General features: G+C 40.4%; 1 protein-coding gene across 2 annotated transcripts in view; it reads left to right on the forward strand.

Annotated features, from left to right (window-relative positions):
• Nucleotides 1-19,720, forward strand: part of ZNRF3 (zinc and ring finger 3) — a 95,048-nt gene that overhangs the window by 49,324 nt on the left and 26,004 nt on the right. For both annotated transcript variants that reach the window (XM_082325457.1, XM_082325458.1), the window contains exon 2: nucleotides 9,998-10,123. In XM_082325457.1, coding sequence (XP_082181583.1) covers nucleotides 9,998-10,123 — 126 coding nt within the window. The remainder of the gene's footprint in view (nucleotides 1-9,997; nucleotides 10,124-19,720) is intronic.

Consider the following 19,720-nt stretch of genomic DNA (forward strand, 5'->3'; position numbering starts at 1 on the left):
TCTATCAAGCTGAAAATCTCCATTCAAACATTAAAATTCCCCACTGTTATTCCAGTTCTAGATGTTGTTTTCTGGAATTTCATGCTGGAAAAAATTCTTACTATTTCGGCATGGGTTTTATTTTTGATCTTCTGTTCATTTCAGTGGCCTAAGTCCTCATGCCACAGTACCATCTTCCTAACACTTATCTAGCCGTGCAGTGAAGTCTAGTCAGACAGCTGTTCCTATTGGTGTTTATTGCACAAACATCTCCCCAAGATGGAGAGTAAGAAAACCACTGCTTTGTCTGAGAATCAGGATTAATTCACTTGTAAACCAGAGATGCGAATGTGACAGGCACTTGCACTGCATCAGTCCTGTTGTAAGCACTGTCTGCCCCAGTGGGTGGTGTTTTGCCACATCTAGATACCTAATCAGTAGAAGTAACACCAGTGTTTTAAGCTTGAATACTTAAATTCACTAGCTCATGTGGCACTTTTGGTTGATGTCCCTGTTTTGGAAAATTACAATATATTCTGTCTGTCATGATCTACCGAGACTACTGCAATGTAAGCCTGTGGAATCCGAGCAGAATCCACCAACTACCTCTGGCTTGATGTGGTGGAGTGTTTTTGTGGACAGAAAGTTTTCTGTCATTGCAGCCCATGTCTTACTGGCTTTGGTGTTGACTCTTGATTTTTTCTGTATCTTAAATACATGTTTTTTCAGAATTGTGCTACTGGGTTGACGCTTCTGATATGCACCTTAAACATAACATGGTTTTCTATTTGAGAATGCAGACAAAAACCTACCATGCCTGCCTTTTCATCCTCTCTTTTATGGTCTTTAGGACAGGGGTAGATCCCCAGAGCCCTTCTGTGTTATTTTGTGGTCTTAGGTGGTCTAGAATTTGTATTAACTTTGCCACTACAAAAGTATATTCCACTCTTCTCTGCTCCTGGCATGGATCTGTGAGCCATTTTAAAATTTCTCTTTCGTTACTTTTGCCCTTTCTTCTCCTGCCCGGCAAATATTCACTTCTGTAAGTAAATTGGTTCTGTATGCTTGGAGGGATGGTAGTTGCCCAGAGGATGGGATGTGGGTGCTAAGGGTAACGTCAGTCCCTCACCCAATCCCTGCCCCTGCAGCAGTGTCATTTCTGGTTACTGTTGCAAACCATGAGATTTTGTTATACCTGGGTTATCCAAATCTTTCTGTCAAACACATAACTAACTAAAGGGGAAAATACTTCAATTTTGTATTTCAAAATGTGCTGGTATGTCAGAGGCAAGAGAGAGCCTTAAAGGAATAGAGATGCTTACCACGCTGGGATGTAACTTTAGTTTGGACAGGCAATATCGAGCCTGGTTCTGCTAGCATATACTTCAGAATTTTATAGCACGTACTCCTTCATGGCCATGAGGAAGTTTTACTTCCATTTTTTGGAAAAGAATGCTTTGGTACCCTGGCCTTTGTTTCATGAACTGGGAACTATATGTAATGCTTCTCTGGACATTAATCCTCTGCCACAGAAAGTATGAAAGTCCTTATGGCAGTGTTACCAACTGAAGTTCTAGATCGATGCAGGGTTACTTAGGGCCCTCTGACATATATGTAAATCTTTACCTGGCTTCACAGAGCTACGTTTATTCATTGTGTGCTGAATTACCAATAAAAATCAGCCACATATTCTGGTGGTGCACATTGCGCGTGAGTAGATATGACTGCCTTTTGTGATATGCTCAATGGAACAATGAGAATAAGCAAACGGTGAATAGGTATAGACTTACCAAATCTTGAGAGATGCTTTGTTTTTAAAAAAAAAAAACCAGGTCAACCTCAAATACAGGGTCAAAACCCAAAAATGAATGAAAAATATCTACACCTTGTATCTCTTATTATTTTTCAGGGGATTAAGCACAGAGAGAGACGTTGGCAGCTCAGTTGGGAGGAAGACTAAAATTTAACTAAGAATGGGAAGAATAAATAGGTAATTTTAGTGAAGAGGTTCTTATTTAATTTGATTATTACTGATCTCATGTTGCTGTGACCAGAGCACACATTCTAAACTTTGTATGTGCCTTACTATGTTTCCATACTGCCATATCGCAGGACCAGAGGTCATGGCTAAAGCTACACAGCTGCTCAGTGACGGCATGCATGTAACATGGGCAATCTTTTAGCTGTTTATTGCCCAAAGGGTGGAGGAGAAAGAACAATGTTTTGTGGCTTGTGGGATTTAAAGAATTGAATTTATAATGAAGAATTCAACCAGAAGAAAGTTTGGGAAGGTAATGCTGAGTCTCAAAAGCATGTTATTTGAAGTTTTAAAGACTGTTCAGGTCTTGTTATCCAGACCTGGCTTGTATTTATTAGAACTGATGTCTTCACAGGAAAGGGGAAGAGTTGGGATCTGTTAGGGTTGTGTTGTTTCGTTTTCAGTGGAACTGAAATTAGAGAATCTGTTCACAGTGTTGACATGCTCTGTCTCTCTGCAAACTACTGGAACTATGCAAGACACAGAAATGCCAGCCTGGTTTTATCCAAACTAGCACAGACCCCAAAGCAATATAATGGGATCACCCTGATGTGTGTCAACATGACTGTCCTGCTTCCACACCCAAGCCAATAAATATTTGGTGGCATGACAGACCATGTGGATTTAGTGGCATGAAAGTTGAAGCTCACTTGTGATCTTCACATGGTGTGAATGTACCCTTTGTCCTTTTTTTTTTTTAGGCCCTTTGGGATCCTTAATTGTAGTGTGAATTGAAAAATAACCCCAACCCTATGAATGGACCACTGAAGTTGGCTTTCCTGTTAGCCATTGGAGTCTCCATATGAAGTGTGAATGAAATGCTGTTGGCTGGGATGTGAAACCAGAGAGAAATTTATGCAGAAAAGAGATTCGTGGGTGGAAATTGCATGCTCAGAGTGAGGCACCACAAACGTGGTTCTAACAATGCTGGTCAGAAAGGTTACTATAGGGCTTGGTGTGTTCAGGGAGAAGAAAGTTGCAGTAGGTAATATGGAAATTGATGGGTTGAAGCATAAAGAAGAGATGTATATTCCCTGTGGAAACAAACACAATAAGGGATTTTTGGAAGTGTTGTAAAAATGTTACGCAAAAACCCAAATGTTTTTTTGAGGTGGTGGAATTGAATCTTTTCTCTTGGCAGGTGGGGTAGGGACAGAATTTTGAGGAAGGTGATCAGATTTCCATTGGTAATTTAACCATGAGGCATGACATCAGGACAAGGTTGATGGAGAAGCTGGTTTGAGTGGAGGTTTAAATGATCTGCATTAAAAACCTGAAATCTGAACAATGTGAACAGATGAGAGCACCCAGAGAGAAGATGAGAAGAGTTCTGTCACAGAAATCCACGGGCAGCCCAGAGGAAGAGGTGCTGGAGGGTGGGGACAGAGGTCATGCTCCCAAGTTCCAGTCATGATAAGATTAGTAAATTGGTAGATTGTACCACCTGTCATTAACTTCATAATGCCATTTTATTAAAAGAGCTGACACTGGGTACTCGAATATGAGTTCCCTCGATGTGTTAATGGTTACACAGAGCTGATGACTAATGTGTCTGACTTATCTGTTAGCTGAGTATTTGTGTTGGTCCTGTAGATCTTCAGATTCCTGGGAACAAATAGTCTAGGAAGAGTTCGGCTTTGCAGTGCACATGTTTTTAGTTGAACAGTGCAATGTTTTTGTCAATTGTCCCTTCCTGAAACATAAAGACTTTGAGGGAGTACTGCTGGCATAACATAATTTGTTTCGTTAATTACTCTGGTGAGATTCCAGTGTGATGCAACAAAATCCTTGGGAGTTTGTAGCCTGCGGATGTACCTAGGAAGTTGTCTACATTTGCCAGCACAGAGCCTGCGGCACCCTATTAGTTTTGCTTACTGCTTACACTGGGTTTTGCATTTGGGTTTGAGGTTTCTCATGTGCAAGATTATTTTGCCATTGTGTGGTGGTTTAATAAATTTCGGTCTTCTCCCTTCTGCAGTCTTCTATGCATTGGTAGGAAATGTAAGGTAGACATTCTGTGCCTGGGTTGTTGGACTACGAAATGGAATCCACTTGCTGTGGTCACGTTTGTCCTTGCACAGCAATGGTAGTAGCCAGCATGGCTGTGTTGGAGGAGAATTCTTCTGTGACAGCTGTTTGTTTTTGTTTGCTAGCCAGAGCACAGCTTTCTTCTAGTAACTAGTTCATAGTACAGCCTTGCAATAGTTTGTGAGTAAAAGTCTGTGTTCTAAGTGGGTTCAGTTTCTGGGTTTGGATAAGAATTTGAAAATTTCTTTCCCTCAGGGTGAATAGAGCTGTGTGAATGACATGAGTCCTGTACAAGGACTCCTACGCAGGAGATGAGTTCCTTCTTAATTTTTTTCCCTTCATTGACAAACTTGCCAGGGATTCTTTTTTTAGGTTCTTGCATCAGGACAGAGTTCAGAAACTTTCTAGAAAACGTAGTTTTTTGGACTAGGTTCAAGAGGCAGGGCTATTGGTATTTGGAAAAGGAGTTTCAGAATGCTGTATAGTGGTCAGTAAATGCTGAGCAGAAGTCGCCTCTTGCCAGAAAAATAATTGATATTTCTCAGATCTCATACAGTTCTTACCTGTTCTCTAGTCCAGCTTCATATTCCACGTTCTATTTGAAGTCTTGTGCGGCTTTTCAAAGAGACAGCTCATTTAGTTACACATACTGGTTTTGGTTTTACTGTGTGTTCCAAAATTCAGTCTCTGGATTTCAAATTTAGTGCTTGGTACCTACTGCATGATACACATGCCTCAGATGATAGTAGCTAATATTGTAATCTGTATTTTGTCCAAAGCAGCTGTAAGCACATGATGCTCTCTGAATCATTCTTAATACATGCAGTTTCTCAGTCTTATTTCTTGGCTGATCTGGTAAAGTGAGATGAGTTTTCCTCTAGTCTTTGGACAACATATACCTCTGCTGAAAGGGAGAACATACTGGATATGCTGTCTGTTCCTACCTTCTTCTTATTGGAAGGTAGGAGCTCTGCAAAGCTACACTACAGGAGTGGCAATCCTTTATGATATTGGAAGCTGCATATAATTTTTTTCATACAACAGGAGACAGAGTCCTGCAGTCCTATCATGGAGGACCATAGGGACAATGAATGTGGATAGTGGTTTATCAGAAAGAGATGAGTGCCTTTTTAGGGGTCTTATTATTCCATTTGGGTTGAAGCTAGAGTCAAAATGATCCAGTAATTTCAGCCTCAGCAGCTTCTGCTGGCTTATGGTCTGCTGGAGGCAGGAATCAAATGATGTGGCAGTCTTCATTTCAGCAAAACTCTGCTCTTGGTGTATGATATGAAGCTGGAATGAGACTTACAGGAACGATAGTCTGGTTGGTACCTTACTGTGCCCATGATTGCTCTGTATTTTTGCTGCCACTCATAGAATCATACAATCATAGAATGGTTTGGGTTGGAAGGGAACTTAAAGATCATCTAGTTCCAACCCCCCTGCCATGGGCAGGGACACCTTCCACTAGATCAGGTTACTTAAAGCCCCATGCAACCTGACCTTGAACGCTTCCAGGGAGAGGGCATCTACAACCTGTTCCAGTGTCTCACCACCTTCACAGTAAAGAATTTCCAGTCTAAATCTGCTGTCTTTCAGTTTAAAACTGTTACCCCTCATCCTGTCACTACACTCCTTGATAAAGAGTCCCTCCCCATCTTTCCTGTAGGCCCCCTTTAGTCACTGGAAGGCTGCTCTAAGGTCTCCCCAGAGCCTTCTCTTTTCCAGGCTGAACAGCCCCAACTCTCTCAGCCTGTCCTCATATGGGAGGGGCTCCAGCCCCCTGATCATCTTCGTGGCCCTCCTCTGGACCTGCTCCATGTCCTTCTTATGCTGGGGGCCCCAGAGCTGGACACAGTACTCCAGGTGGGTCGCAGGAGAGTGGAGTAGAGGGGGAGAATCACCTCCCTCAACCTGCTGGCCACGCTTCTTTTGATGCAGCCCAGGATACGGTTGGCTTTCTGGGCTGCGAGTGCACGCTTGCAGCTCATATTCAGTTTTTCATCCAGCAGTACCCCCAAGTCCTTCTCTGCAGGGCTGCTCTCAATCCACTCATCACCCAGCCTGTATCCATGTTTGGGATGCCCTGACCCAGGTCCAGGACCTTGCACTTGGCCTTGTTGAACTTCATGAGGTTCTCACAGGCCCACCTCTCCAGCCTGTCAAGGTCCTTCTGGATGGCATCCCTTCCCTCTAGAGTATCAGCCACCCCACTCAGCTTGGTGTCATCCGGAAACTTGCTGAGGATGCACTCAATCCCACTGGTCATGTCCCTGACAAAGACGTTAAATAATACTGGTTGCAATACGGACCCCTGAGGGACACCACTCGTCAGTGGTCTCTACCCGGACACCAAGCTGTTGACCGCAACTCTTTGAGTGCGACCGTCCAGCCAATTCCTTATCCACCGAGTGGTCCACCCATCAAATCCACGTGTCTCCGTTTTAGAGACAAGGGTGTTGTGTGAGACAGTATCAAATGCTTTGCACAAGTCCAGGTGGGTGATGTCGGTCACTCTTCCCTTATCCACCAATGCTGTAACCCCATCATAGAAGGCCACTAAATTTGTCAGGCACAATTTGCCCTTAGTGAAGCCATGCTGGCTGTTGCCAGTCACCTCTCTGTTTTCCATGTGCCTTATCATAGTTTCCAGGATGATCTCCTCCATGATCTTGCTGAGCACAGAGGTGAGACTGACTGGCCTGTAGTTCCCTGGGTCTTCCTTTTTTCCCTTTTTGAAAATAGGGGTTATGTTTCCTCATCTTCCTCTCTGACTGCTTCTCATGTTTGTTTCTTCTGGTCGTGCCTCTTATTACAGGGAAGAGAATTTATTCTGGACAGTTACACTCTTTCCATGGGGGTCTAACCACGAAGCTCACCTGAGCCCTATAAACACTAGTTTGCTGATAAATATTTTGGAGTGCTAAATCCTGTGCCTTGCCCTTCTCCTCCCAAAATGCATCAAGTTAATATTCGTATCATGGTTGAAAAGCTTTTTTTTGTTTTTTTTCTATTTAATAAAGTCTAAAGTCATAAGGAATTGTTAGCTTTGGCACCCCAAAGGTCTAGCAAAGCTTTTTGTTTGATTTGTCAGTTCTTGATAGAAGTACGGAGGTTATTTGAGTTTTGAGGGCTCTGCTTCTGCCAGGCTTATGATTTTTGTCTACTAAACCATGCATAGGTCCTTTTCCAGGCCACCTAGGTTTTTGAAGAAGACAGGAGTGTTCAGAAACACAACTTTGATTTTGCTAAATGCCCGGGAGCTCTGTGCCACAAAGAATACATGCCCTGTGTATCAAAGCAAATATTTAACTGTCTTTAGACTTGTGTATAATTTGCAGCTTTTTTGCCTCTAAATAGGAAGGCTCTCTTCTCAGGTGTTTGAGGCATTGTTGTTGGAGACAGGGTGTTGGCCAGTACTGTCATTGAGAAGGGGACAAAATCACCAATTTCTTTTTAAAGGTAAGGAAGCACAGGCTTTGTAAAAGGAAGAGAGGAGGCTCTTTCAACTTTGGGCTTATCCTGATTTCCAGGGACGTAACTGCAGAATGTACTTGGTGGCTATGATCTAAAGGGCTATTCACACTTGGAAGCTGTTACGGAATAACAGTATTCCGGAGGAAAGTGGCTGCGGAAAGAATTTTCTGTTCCTCTTGGCCTTCTTCCAAGATGTTTTCTGGACTAAAGTGGATAGAGACAGTATTTTTTGTATGGTTGGGAAAAAAAAGACCAAGACTTTTCATCTCATGACAGCGTATAGAAAGATCCTGAGCTGTTCATATGGTGGTTTGGCAGACAGAAAAAAAAAAGACAAAAGAGTGGAAGTTTTCTTTTAATCTTCAGGATGTTTTTGAGTTGATAGAGTTACAGAGTAAAATGTTTCTCCTCTACTGGTTTACTGTTTGGCTGCTCTGTAATACTAACCCACTTAAAATTCGTGCGGCTCTTTTTGAAGTTATTTTAAACCCTCAGCAACGTATACAGATTTTGTAACCTTGGATAAAAGCACCTGAGTTGTGGTTTCAGTTTTGCCCTTTCAGGCATATGGAAAGTGCCCGAGCACATTTCAAGGATTTTGAACTAGAAACATCTTAGATATGGGTTATGGTTTCAAAGCTTAATTGATACAGCGTACGTCAAGGGAATTACATCAAGGGAATGGTTCTCTGTTTCTTTAGGTACTTAATGTAGATTAAAGCTTTGTGTTTACTTAAAGGATCCCATGGACTCCTTTTGGGGTTAATTATGTTGGAATATATGCCCTGGCAATTTTGGAGAGAGCACTCTCTGCCTGATTCCCTTCCCTGTTTTTATGTCTGTGCTGAATTGGATGCTGAGTTTAAGGAGTGGTTCATCTTCCAGTGATAGTACCTGTCCCAGGCTTTTAAACAGAGTAACTTGAACTGCTCATCCATGTGAGACTGTAGACAGTTCAGTAGTGCAGAATAGTAACTCATAACAAAAAAAGAGGGAGTATGAATTAAGAGTTGGGCAGAGGATTCTACTCTGTCTGCCTAGTACTGTGGTGGCCTGTTTTTTTCTCAAATTACAGGTGGATTGGTGATGAATCTTGAAAAATAATGAGTGGTAGGAAAACCTCTGTATTGTGTCAGATCACCATCATGTTTCCCATATTTCACAGTAATCACTGAAGTTATTCAGAAAGTCAGGGCCCCACAAGATAATATAAATAGCGCTCTCTGTATTGAATCACTTACAAAATGAAAGTCAAGGTACAAGACATGAGAGGAAAGGACAAAATGACCAGCTGGTGACACGGAAGAGATGGCAGGATTAGTGACCATTGCATGGTGCTACGCTGTATGGATTAGTGAGTTATATATATATGTAAATTATTGAGGAGTATAATCTTCTCCTATTATAATCAGCTACCAGAAGACAAAATTGTCATAGTGTTGATACCACTTTGCGGTATTCTTCAGCTAGTTTGGCAAAGGTGAGATTTAAGGAAAGGCATGAAGCTGGATAAAGTACAGACTTCTTTTGCCAAGAACTTTTTCTGCATACATGTTAAAGCCTGGGCAACTCTTAAGCAAGGGTCTGTGAAAAATCTGAGATTTTAGTTGAGGGGAAAAAGAGAACAAGGAGAACATAGTAAATAGTGTAAGGAGTTAAATGTTTCACACCCTAGTTTATATACAAAAATATTATCCTAATGAAGGACAGCAAACTTGGAAAAGACAAAGAAAGTTAAAAAAATCAATTCATAGGAAGCTCCTTGCCATAATAAAATAAGAGTAACTACATAGTCTTGGAAGGAGGAGGAGATTGAATATCTGAACTTAAAGCAAATATGTATTGTTGCCTTGTGTAAGAAACCTAAATATCTAAAAGGAGACTGATGTTTCTCACTTCATGATATGTCCCCCTCATTTGGGTTCAGAAAAAACTAGAGACTGTTCCACAATAGTTAGGAAGTTTCTTGTACCTTACTTTGGACTACATGTTCCAAAGGGTGACAGACAGTTAAAATTGTGCAAATATTAAAAAAAAAAAAGTGATAATGCCTCTCAAACATTGGTTCTGGATCTTATGATGTGTAAAGCTTTTATGAGTGACTCTGCAAAACAGTTTGTATTATTTCTGTCAGTTTACAAGGAAAGGTGGTTTGCAATACAAAGTGGAGTTTTGTATTTAATTATTTTATATCTGAGAAAAGGACTTATAAAGACATTTAATTGTGAGCCTTAAATGATTTTTCATAAGCAAGATGACAATGAGCTCACATAACGTTCCAAGATTTTGTACTCATCGCATGCTTCAGAAATGTACCGAATTCTTCATATATGCAGCTTTATGTTTTGTTTTTTCTGGTGTACCTTAATAAATAAAAGTGTGTTTGTTATAAACTAAGGTATTCAAAAGCAATCTGTTCGTTTGTTTTTTGAACTCTGCTGATTGGCTAAAGGTTTCTTTCTGGTTCTATTTCAGATGCATCCACTTGGACTGTGTAATAGCAATGACGAGGAAGACCTATATGAATATGGCTGGGTAGGAGTGGTGAAACTGGAACAGCCAGAGTTGGAGCCTAAGCCATGCCTCACTGTCTTAGGAAAGGTAAGGGGGTAGTTTGGGGTAAATGCTGCATGTAACTGTTTCTTGGAAGGGTTAGTTCCTTTCTGAGAAAAATCAGCAAGAAATAAAACAAGAGAAAACTCCCATTACTCCATGAAATATGCCCGTTTTGCCTATTTTCACACTAGATGCTTCAGGGAAAGATAATTCATAACTCAGTTGATAGAGATGGTGATGGGGAGCTGAGTGCACACATTCCCTTTTTGAGCTCTGTAGGAACCTAACAAAGACTTCTGCAAAAATGGCTGTTCGGCAGAAGCAGTATTGGAGTAGAAATAGGGTGAATGGCTCTAACTCGATCAAAGGAAGCTTCTTATCAAAAGCAGTCAAAATGAAAGCATTTTATTGGTTTTCCTTAGGTACAATTTTCTCAGAAGACATATATTAATTTCCTTTTTTTGGGGAAGAGGAGTCCTCAACCCTGGAAGAGATTTCTTTGTTTTAATTGCAGGATAGATATCTCTAATAACAAGTGAATCTTATTATATTGGTCAAAGAAATAAAAATTTTCATCTTGCTGGAATCTCCTTGTGGAATACAGCCTCTGGAATCTAAACTCTTTGCAAAACATTTCCCTTTGTTTTATGAGGTGAAGTCAGTAAGGTATCATTACTGCTGCCAGATATGTTAAAAGGGAAAGCAGAAAGCTGTCCTTTTTTTTGTTCTCAGCTTAGAATTTTTGAGGATTTGGGTTATTGTATGTTGACATTTGAAGTCTAGAGTAGTTGGAAGTGTGTGAAAGAGCATAGACCACAAGTTCTACCAGTAACTGAGTAGTTGAAAATGTATAAAATCTCTGGGGTTCATCCTAAAATCCAGCTGGCTCAAGTTGCTGAGACTTTGGTAGGATAGTGTTGGTGACTTCAGGTGAGCAGTAAAAATGCAGTATATCAGGCAGAAAATAAAATCCTAGGTTGACATTTTGTAGGTAAAACTTGTGGCTGTGTATTTATAAACAAAACTTTTAAAAGCCCCGCATTTCAAAGGAAATGGGAAAACATCTGCTTGTCTAAAATTTGGTGCAGGTTTAGCTTGTGGTACATGGTGAGAAACATCTCTCTAAGAAGTGACTGCCCTTTCTGTTGAATTTCAGCATAATACAACTTTTTTTTCTGACTTGGAATACTGTTTTTTGTTTCATAGAAATTCCAGCTCATGCTTCTTTGCTCTTAGGAGAATAAAATCTGAGGATAAGATCTGGTGAGGATAGGAATTAGAGAAGACTGCGTACTGAAAGATGCATAGTAATCCATAAGTAAACTCCAGGAGTGAGTTGAGTCTTGGGGAAAGCCATTTAAGGAAGGAATCTGTTCAGTCCCGTCTGTCAGGTTCTTGAAAAGCATGTGAGGAAGTAGGTGTGTGAAATGGATGAAGAAAGTTAACAAACAATGTTATAAATATTTTCTGACAGTGACATTGCTTGCCTGACCCACTGCTATGTACCCAAATCCCACCATGTCCTCTATACTCCCCATGTCCCTGAAGCCACATTGATCTCCAGAATGAGTACGCCTCAGTATCTGCTGACCTGAGCTTCCTGAAGCTTGGCCTGCTGAACAGCAGACCCTGCCTTTGCTTCAGGAGCTCTGTAGCATCTGCTTGGATGCATAATGATGGTGATGTGACTCCTGCATCCTGCACAGCGTGTGCCCAGAGAGTCCAGGCACAATGATGTTCCCTGTGTGTCAGTGTATGGGCAGTGATTGTAACAGGTGAAAAAAGACTGGCTAAGGTTCTTGGCAATACTTGCTTCTCAGTAACTGTAATGCAGCTCCACGTTCTGTATTTTCATGTCCCCATTTATCTTTCTCTTCCTGAAATATTTGTTCCCTATTTCATGCTTGCTGCTGTAGTTTCTCCTCTCCATCTTTTCTCTGCAACCCTTCTGCTCAGTCCTCCCTATGCTCAAGTTATGTCCTGATTTAGAAGGACTTCTCAGAATTCTTGAAATATTGTTGAGTGCAGATAGCAGCAGGAGCATCAGCCATGAGCTTCTTGCAAGTCTGTCAATTAAGTCAGCCTGGTTATCTTACCAGTGGGAACAAATTGCATTGTGATTGTCTGGGTCTCTGAAAAGTTCAGTTTTCATGCAGTTTGGTGCAAATGGCTACATGAGTATTCAGTTTGGCCTGTAAACTGTTTTGCCTGGGTAAGTATCAAACCTGCTGCATATGCATATGTGTTTTCTTCTGGTTGTTTTTAGGATTTGGCAGCTGTTTGACTTAAAAGAAAACATGAAAGGGAGAGGGAAACAGAAAGGGAAAGGGAGGGGGTGAGGGAGAGGAGAGGAGGACAAGGGAGGGAAGAGGGGGAAGGAGGGGAGGGACGAGGAAAAATGGAATTAAAAGGCAAGGGAAGGAAAGGGGAGAGGAAAAGAGAAAGGAAAGGAAAAGAAAAGAAAATGGGGGAGGGGTGGCCTTGGACAGGGAAGGGAAAAGGAACTTCTTCCATTTAGAAAAGGAGGAAAAAATCAAGGAGTGCAAGCCTATTGTTTGCTCCTCATTTAATTTGATATATCCTGCCCCCAAGGTGGCTTGTCCTGCACTATTTGATCTTCCAGACAAATACTCTGTTTACCTTTCAGTAGAGTTGTGGTAAGTGCTTGCTATTCCAAAATTCTGTACAGTAGGCCTGCCCAGCTGCAACAACTATTGTGGAGATAATGTGGATGTTACAAGACGCAGAGCTGATGCAACATTTCAGAAACATACTGGCCTCTTAGATATATGAAGTGTTGCATTTCAGCTTTGCTGGTATTGCTGGTATCCATTATTATGCAAGTGAGATAAATGGCAAAGCAACCCCTTGTTAGACAGACATCTGCATGAATGGCTCAGGTGGGCAACAGTAAGACTTAACTGAATAAGAATATCCTTACCTTCTTAAAAGATGTAGTAGAGTGCATAAAATTGAGTGTATAGGGCATTTGAACTTCTAGACCACAGGAATTCTGCTTTTTCTAGTGAAGTCTGACTGTGTGATCAATTATACCTACTGCTGGAAGCAGATAGATCTCCCCTTTTCAGTTCCCGTTTATTTCCTAATGGTGGAATTGCCACTGGGATCTTCTAGTATCTTATTCTTAGATCTTAATTCCATTAGAAGCCATTCTGTGAAATGAAAGCCAAATCTTGTATGTTGGGGAAGTGATGTGGCTGGATCAATTTGACCTGTTGATTTGACAGTAGGAATAAAGTTGGCGCCAGGAAGGTGAGAGAAGTTGCTTTCTTTTAAAACTGTCATGGGCATAATTGAAAGTCTGCCTGAACAATTTAGGGCAAAATAAAAAGACTCTGCCAGGGCAGTTGTCTGTGTATGCACTTCCCTTTCCAGCTTATGGCACATGTGGGCAATTCTGTTTCATTTGGACACTTTTCACTGAGAAAGCTAGTTTGGGTATCCTCATCTTTGCTATGAACTAAGAGGATACACATGGAGAGTTATCCTGGCTCAGCTGACAATTACTTTGTCCATCTTTCTTACGTACATAAGGAATGGATAACCTTGTCAGCTTAAGCCTATCATAAATGAATATGTTTAAAAGCTCAGACTAATTCAAACCATAAAAGAACTTGTAAGTCCTGTTTTAAGGGAGCCAATTTAAACTCGTTTCACTAAAACAGGTGAACATTTGTGTTGAGTAACATCGTAGTAGAAGCAAAAAGGTTATTGCTTATGTCTGTATGGTGGAATGCATGCATATATGAAGGAATAAATTATGAAGTTTTTTATAGTTTGATAGTAAAGGAAAAGAAAGAAAATAGATATGATATTGTGGAAAGTTTGGAATATTGCGAAGCAGAATGTAGAGACTACTTAAAAGCTGTTTGTAGACCTAAATTCCATGACACACAAATCTGGTACAAAGATGTATGGTTTTATTCTTCTTGTTGTTTTTAGTTGTTGTGGTCTTTTTTGATTTGGGGTGTTTTGGGTTTGGGGGTTTTTTGTTTTGTTTTGGTTTGGGTTTTTTTTGTTTTGTTTTTAGTAAAACCCTGGTCTGTGTTTTCAGAAGGTGCACTCCAGTTGTTTATCCATGTGCTAAATGGGTTTGGTAGTTGTACGGAATTTAATGTGTCTATTTCCATATAGATTTTTTAATTGCTCATCCTTCTTAGTCAGATTTATATGGTATAATGGAAATGAAAGAGTTTAAAAAAATGTATCTCCTGTTAGAGGGCCCGTGAAAACTGGACCCTGATTGGGAAAGGGGTGTGTGTGGCAGCTGTGATTTAACATTGCCTTTGATCACAGTGCAGCCCTGTTTGAGGCAATGCTGCATGCAGGCAAAGCAAAGGCCTGGGTTTTACTGATCTCATGAGCTCCTGAATAGGGCTAGAAGGGGAATGACAGAGGAAGAAGAAAGCTTTGGAAATGAAAAGGAAACCCCGTGAACCCGACCAGCATTATTGGCTGGATTTGCCTACCAGGGAGCCGCTCAGTTTCTGCCAGGCTAATTCTGCTCCAGCTTCTCTCCCCCACACCCCCGACCCCACCTCCCCCTCTCTCTTTCCTTCTTTCAGACTTTTTTTGTTTTTGAGGCATGGCTGTAGTAACTTGGTTCTCAGGCTGGGAACCCACTGAGCTGTTGCCATGGTCACTGGGAAGCTCTTCGTGCCATGTGCTTCAAAGGGAACCTTTCCCCTCCTGGAATTCCTGCCTTCTCTGCATACAGCACAATGAGACTCCTTCTCCTTTGCCTGCCAGCGCACGTGCTCCAGCAGCGTAACTTTGCTCTGGAGGCAGGGAAAAGCAGCGTTGCCTACCTGTTGCATGCCTGCATCCACTGTATTGTGATGGCAGTACCTGCATGTGTCCTGCACATTCCAATACGCAGCCCCCCAGTTCTTCTCCCGCCCCAGTCATTTTTGAAGCAAATGACATCTGTCAAGACAGTAAAATACAGCCCAGCAATGCCATTGGTTTTTTATTTCAGTACAGGATAGATAGTGAGAAAATGCTGAAGATTTGCTTAAAAGTAGCACTTCTTCCCTTTCTGCAGGCTTGAAAGTCCCCAGGGAAGGATTTTGTTCTTGTTTCTCTTCCAGGGACTGCTGAAGGGACTCTTCTTCTGTATTAATAGGATGCGTGTATTTGAGGATGTGCATCTGAGTAGAACCTAACAAAGAGAGGATGTCCCTGCTACTACAGCTTCCTGTTTTCTTCAGATCAAAGGAATCTGTAATATGAGGAAATTCCTAACGGCTCTTCCAGTGTCCATTCACTTCTTTTCTCTCTTTTAAGAGTTTATTTACAAAAACATTTATACAAATACTAACTAGAAGAATCTTGTTTTGCCACATCATGATTATGATTATACTGCTTAGGTTGAGGCCAAAATCATCATAACTTGAGCCTGCATTAAACAGTCTAACTGTGTTTCCTAACCTTTTGTCTAACAATTTAGTTTAAATGTGAAGATCCTTATAAAGTAGTCAAATGAGAAATCATGGGGCTATGTTGGTAGTTTATTTCCCGAATAGAGAGTGATCTGTTCTAAGACTTGATGAACAAGAAAGCCTGTGGAGAGTCAATTTTAATCCTTTTCTTTTGGTGTTACTGAAAGTAATAAAAAAAGAAAGGCAAATTAAACAAAATCAACTTACATCTTCATATTAATAACCTAAATTAAGCATACAGTTATATGTACAAATTAGAATTGCAGTGACTATATAAGCATACCTTTTGTTTCTGTATAACATTAATAGTTTTATATACAGTTTGGATAATTTCCTGTAGAAATTGATTCAGTTCAGTTGTAGAAATGCATATGGAATTTAGGCAAATGCTCTTCCATGCTAAACTTTTTCAGAAATTAGGACTGAGCTATGCATTACATTAAGATCTAAAATTAATGAGACACATGTCTAAAACCATTCATCAATGTTTCCAAAACTTTGCTTGTTCAGATACTTTCAACTGGTAGTGAAAGCAGCAGTAACCCACCCTGTGATGGGTCCTGTGCCACATGCAGTAGAAGATACTGTCACTTTAGCAAAACTTCTTACATCCATTGAACTAGTTGACATTCCACTTGTGGTATCTGTTCCACAGTTTGGGGACCTTTGCTGCCTTCTGTTTGTCAGCCCATCTTTCTTCATTGTAAACAGCATCTGAAAAGCATTTGGAATTCATTTTGAGGCAGTAGTCTCAAAATTTACAGCAAAATTTAATTGGTCTAGCTGAAAAGCAATAGTATGGGTGACTTTTAAGCTGGTTGGTTCGTTGGTTGGTTTGTTTGTTTCACTGTGTGGCTACATGAAGGTTTGTGTTGGCAGCAAAGTGTCCACCGGAGGTAGGAACAAGTAAGAGGAGGAGGGTAAAGGGACTGCTCTTTCTAATGGCAGTGCTGGCTTAAATGCATGTCAAACTACAGATTGAGAAAAGTTGTTCAGCAGTAGAAACTTAATATTGGTTGTTTTGAACTCTCAGACATTCTGTTTTAAGAAGGAAGTTGTTATGAAGCAGAAAAGAAGTTTCTTGAATGAGACTAGACTCCTTTGGCTGTGGACTAGTTGATAGATCTACATTGCATATGCCAAACATGCCAAAACTATGATCAAAACACAAACTAAGTTGTTTATCAATCCCAGTGTTTTGTAATGAAAAAAGAGTATGTGTTTTGAGGGGGAAAAATAGCATCCTGGCTAGTGTTAAAGACTCTGAGCTTCTGAATCAGTCACGTTATTTAAGAGTCACGTTCTTTAAGAGTCTCCATTAACTTTGCATTTAAATTTTTCATTTCCATGGTCTGTTGTCTTAGCACTGCCTAAAATTAGAGTTAACTGTGAAAAGAAGTATTACATATAATCGTAATCGCTGCCATTCATGTGTTTTTCTTGCTGTATTTGTTCTAAAGAATATATTGAGAAACAGAGGGAGAGAATTGCCAAAGAAGAACATAATGCTGTAATATAGTACTGATTGTTTCTTGTTATTTCCCACTTCATTATCATTTATAATGTCCAGGACACCTGAAATGTTAACATCCATTTTAAACAACCATAAAACACCTTTAAAAAATGATATTTGAAGGGATACTGTTACTTGTGCAAATATTTTTGGTGTCATTTATCTTTTGACATTCTTGTTTCTTACTTCCCCAGTGCTAGCAGTGTGATCAGACCTTTACAGCATATAGACATAATGATTTCTGGAGTTCTAACAAAATTGCATAGATGAGGTCAGAAGAGGGGATAATAGATGGTTTTTCAGGAAGAAGCTGGATTTTCATAATGACAGACAGAAATAGTCAGTCCTCATAATCTTCCTGATGTGTGTGTATTTTACACATAACTGTGTATTTTTGAACAAAAAAATAATAAATCACATGAAGTGAAATGCTTTTGCCAAAAGCTCAGTGTATTTCTGCTTCCTATCTCCTTGCCTCTTCTTCCATCCCTCACAGACCATACTCTAACAACAAGCCTATTTTAACAGATTAAAAAAGGGATTTAAATGGGAAAGAAAAAGGAAGAAACATTGCATGCAAGAGTGTTTGGCTGCAGAGAACATGGGGATGCGGCATGAAGCAGCAGTCTCATCACTGTAGTTGAAGTCTTGAGGTCATATGTACCTTTCTCATGTCTTTCCTCTTCAAATCCTCTCATTCCATGACTACTTTCCACCTTAATTTCAGCAGTCCCTTTGAGGAGAGAAGGGAAAGGTTGAGCACAGGTAAGAGAACTGACAAGCAAGCCAATTAAATTCTGGAGACAGAGGAAAGGTTTGTGTTGTGTATGGATCATATGGTGAAAGATGTAATAGGAAAGAGCTGGATCAAAGCCAAAGAGGGGAGTGCTCAAAAGAATGGACAAACAAGGGCTGAATCAGGTTATGCAGTTCAGAAGAAGTAACCTATCAGGTTCTAATTCATGGGTGGTGGTGGCCCCTTTCCATTGGCAACTAGTGCCAGCAATCTGTTATTGTGTTATTTTAAAAACTTCCTTTTTGTGTTCACTGCGCGGTTAAGAAAAGCAACAGCTATTCATGAAGAAAGGCTGTCTCTTTATGTTTCTCCCTCTGGGCACTCCTTAGATTTGCTATTGTTGGATTGATTACTTTAAATAAATGTCCACTTTTGGAGTTGAGTCCTTAGCAGTCCCCACCACCATCTTCACTCCTTTCCAACCAACTGTGGAACACAGCTGCTTCTCCCTTAAGCTAAAGAAGCAGCTGTTGTTGCACAACATGTGTTACTGGAGTCTTTGCTCAGTCAGAACTCCCAGTGAAATTAATGGAAGTCGAGGCTGAGTAAAGACTAAGGAACAATTTTTTAAGATATGCCCCACATACAATAATAATATATAAATATATACATATGTTGCATATGTAAATGTTTTGTGTCTCTTAAGTTTTTGGACCCTCATGATTCTATGTGCCTTGTGAGCCTCTCAAACATTGAGAGATATTTTTATTTTACATGCAGAATCTACCTATTCCTCTAACAGGAGAAATGCACAATGGCAGACATGTTGGAAGAACTACAGAAATGGAGTTTGAAGCAGAAAAGTGAGTGGGCAAGTAAGTGCAGTTATGTTGGAGTATAGAAATGAGCACAAAAGGAGGCCGGCAAGCAGAATCAGATAAATGGATCAGAAAGTGAAGAAAGTAAGGAGCAGATATGGAGGCAGGGAATGGAATTATTTAGGACTTCACAGATGAGTGACACGCCTAATTTTGGTGCACTAAGAGACAGAAGGCTTTGAAAGAAATTGGAGAACTGGGGAATGTAACCGGAGCTGCATCAGAGGGACTCCGATATTCAGAGTAAAAGATGGGCAGATAAAATCAGCAGTGGTAGAAAATAGTGGATCATAAGAAATTGCAGACATACATAAAGTGGGAATGTTTTGCAATGATTTTCACGGGATTGAAAGGGAGGAAAGAGAAAATATAACACAAATTGTGCTTTATATCCTACTGCTTTGAGATAATTTGCCAGAAGCTGTTTTTCTGCTCTAAACATTTTGTCTTCATGATGGCCAGGTGGCTATTATCTAGAGGTGCCTGTTTGGATGACATGATGATTTAATGTTTGTACTAAGTTCAAGGAATCAACTCCAAATGAGTCAAGTGATCATACTGTGAACTCAAAATGAGTATGAAGTGGGCTTTTTGATCAATGTAGGGAGCACTGACCAAGCCATTTGCAATTCTAGCAGGTTATTTTTTGAAGATTAGAGCTGGACATATTTGTGATATGAATTCTCTAGACAGATTAGGTATATATTATCAACATTTGCATAGCTGTTGCCTTAGAATTGCTCAATATGGATATGAAACTCTAACCAAAACTATTAAAAATATCAAAAGCATGTATATATTCTAGTGCATTAATGTCTCAGTTGCTGGCCCATTGGTGTTTTGTTCGCTTGGTAAGCCAAGAGAATACATCACAGACATTTAATTTTTCAAAATGCTCAAAGAATTTCGTCAGCTTTAGATAGGAAAAAAGATGGACCCTAGCCCTGAGGATCCAAATAGTGAGCTTTTACGAGGTGGGGGGAAGGCATTTGCGAAGAGCACTGAATGCATAGGCTCTTGAGTCCATGAACAGTGTTGAAACTCCCAGAGGGT

The sequence above is a fragment of the Platalea leucorodia genome (genome assembly GCF_965183815.1).
Source record: "Platalea leucorodia genome assembly, chromosome: 12".
Taxonomy (NCBI): domain Eukaryota; kingdom Metazoa; phylum Chordata; class Aves; order Pelecaniformes; family Threskiornithidae; genus Platalea; species Platalea leucorodia.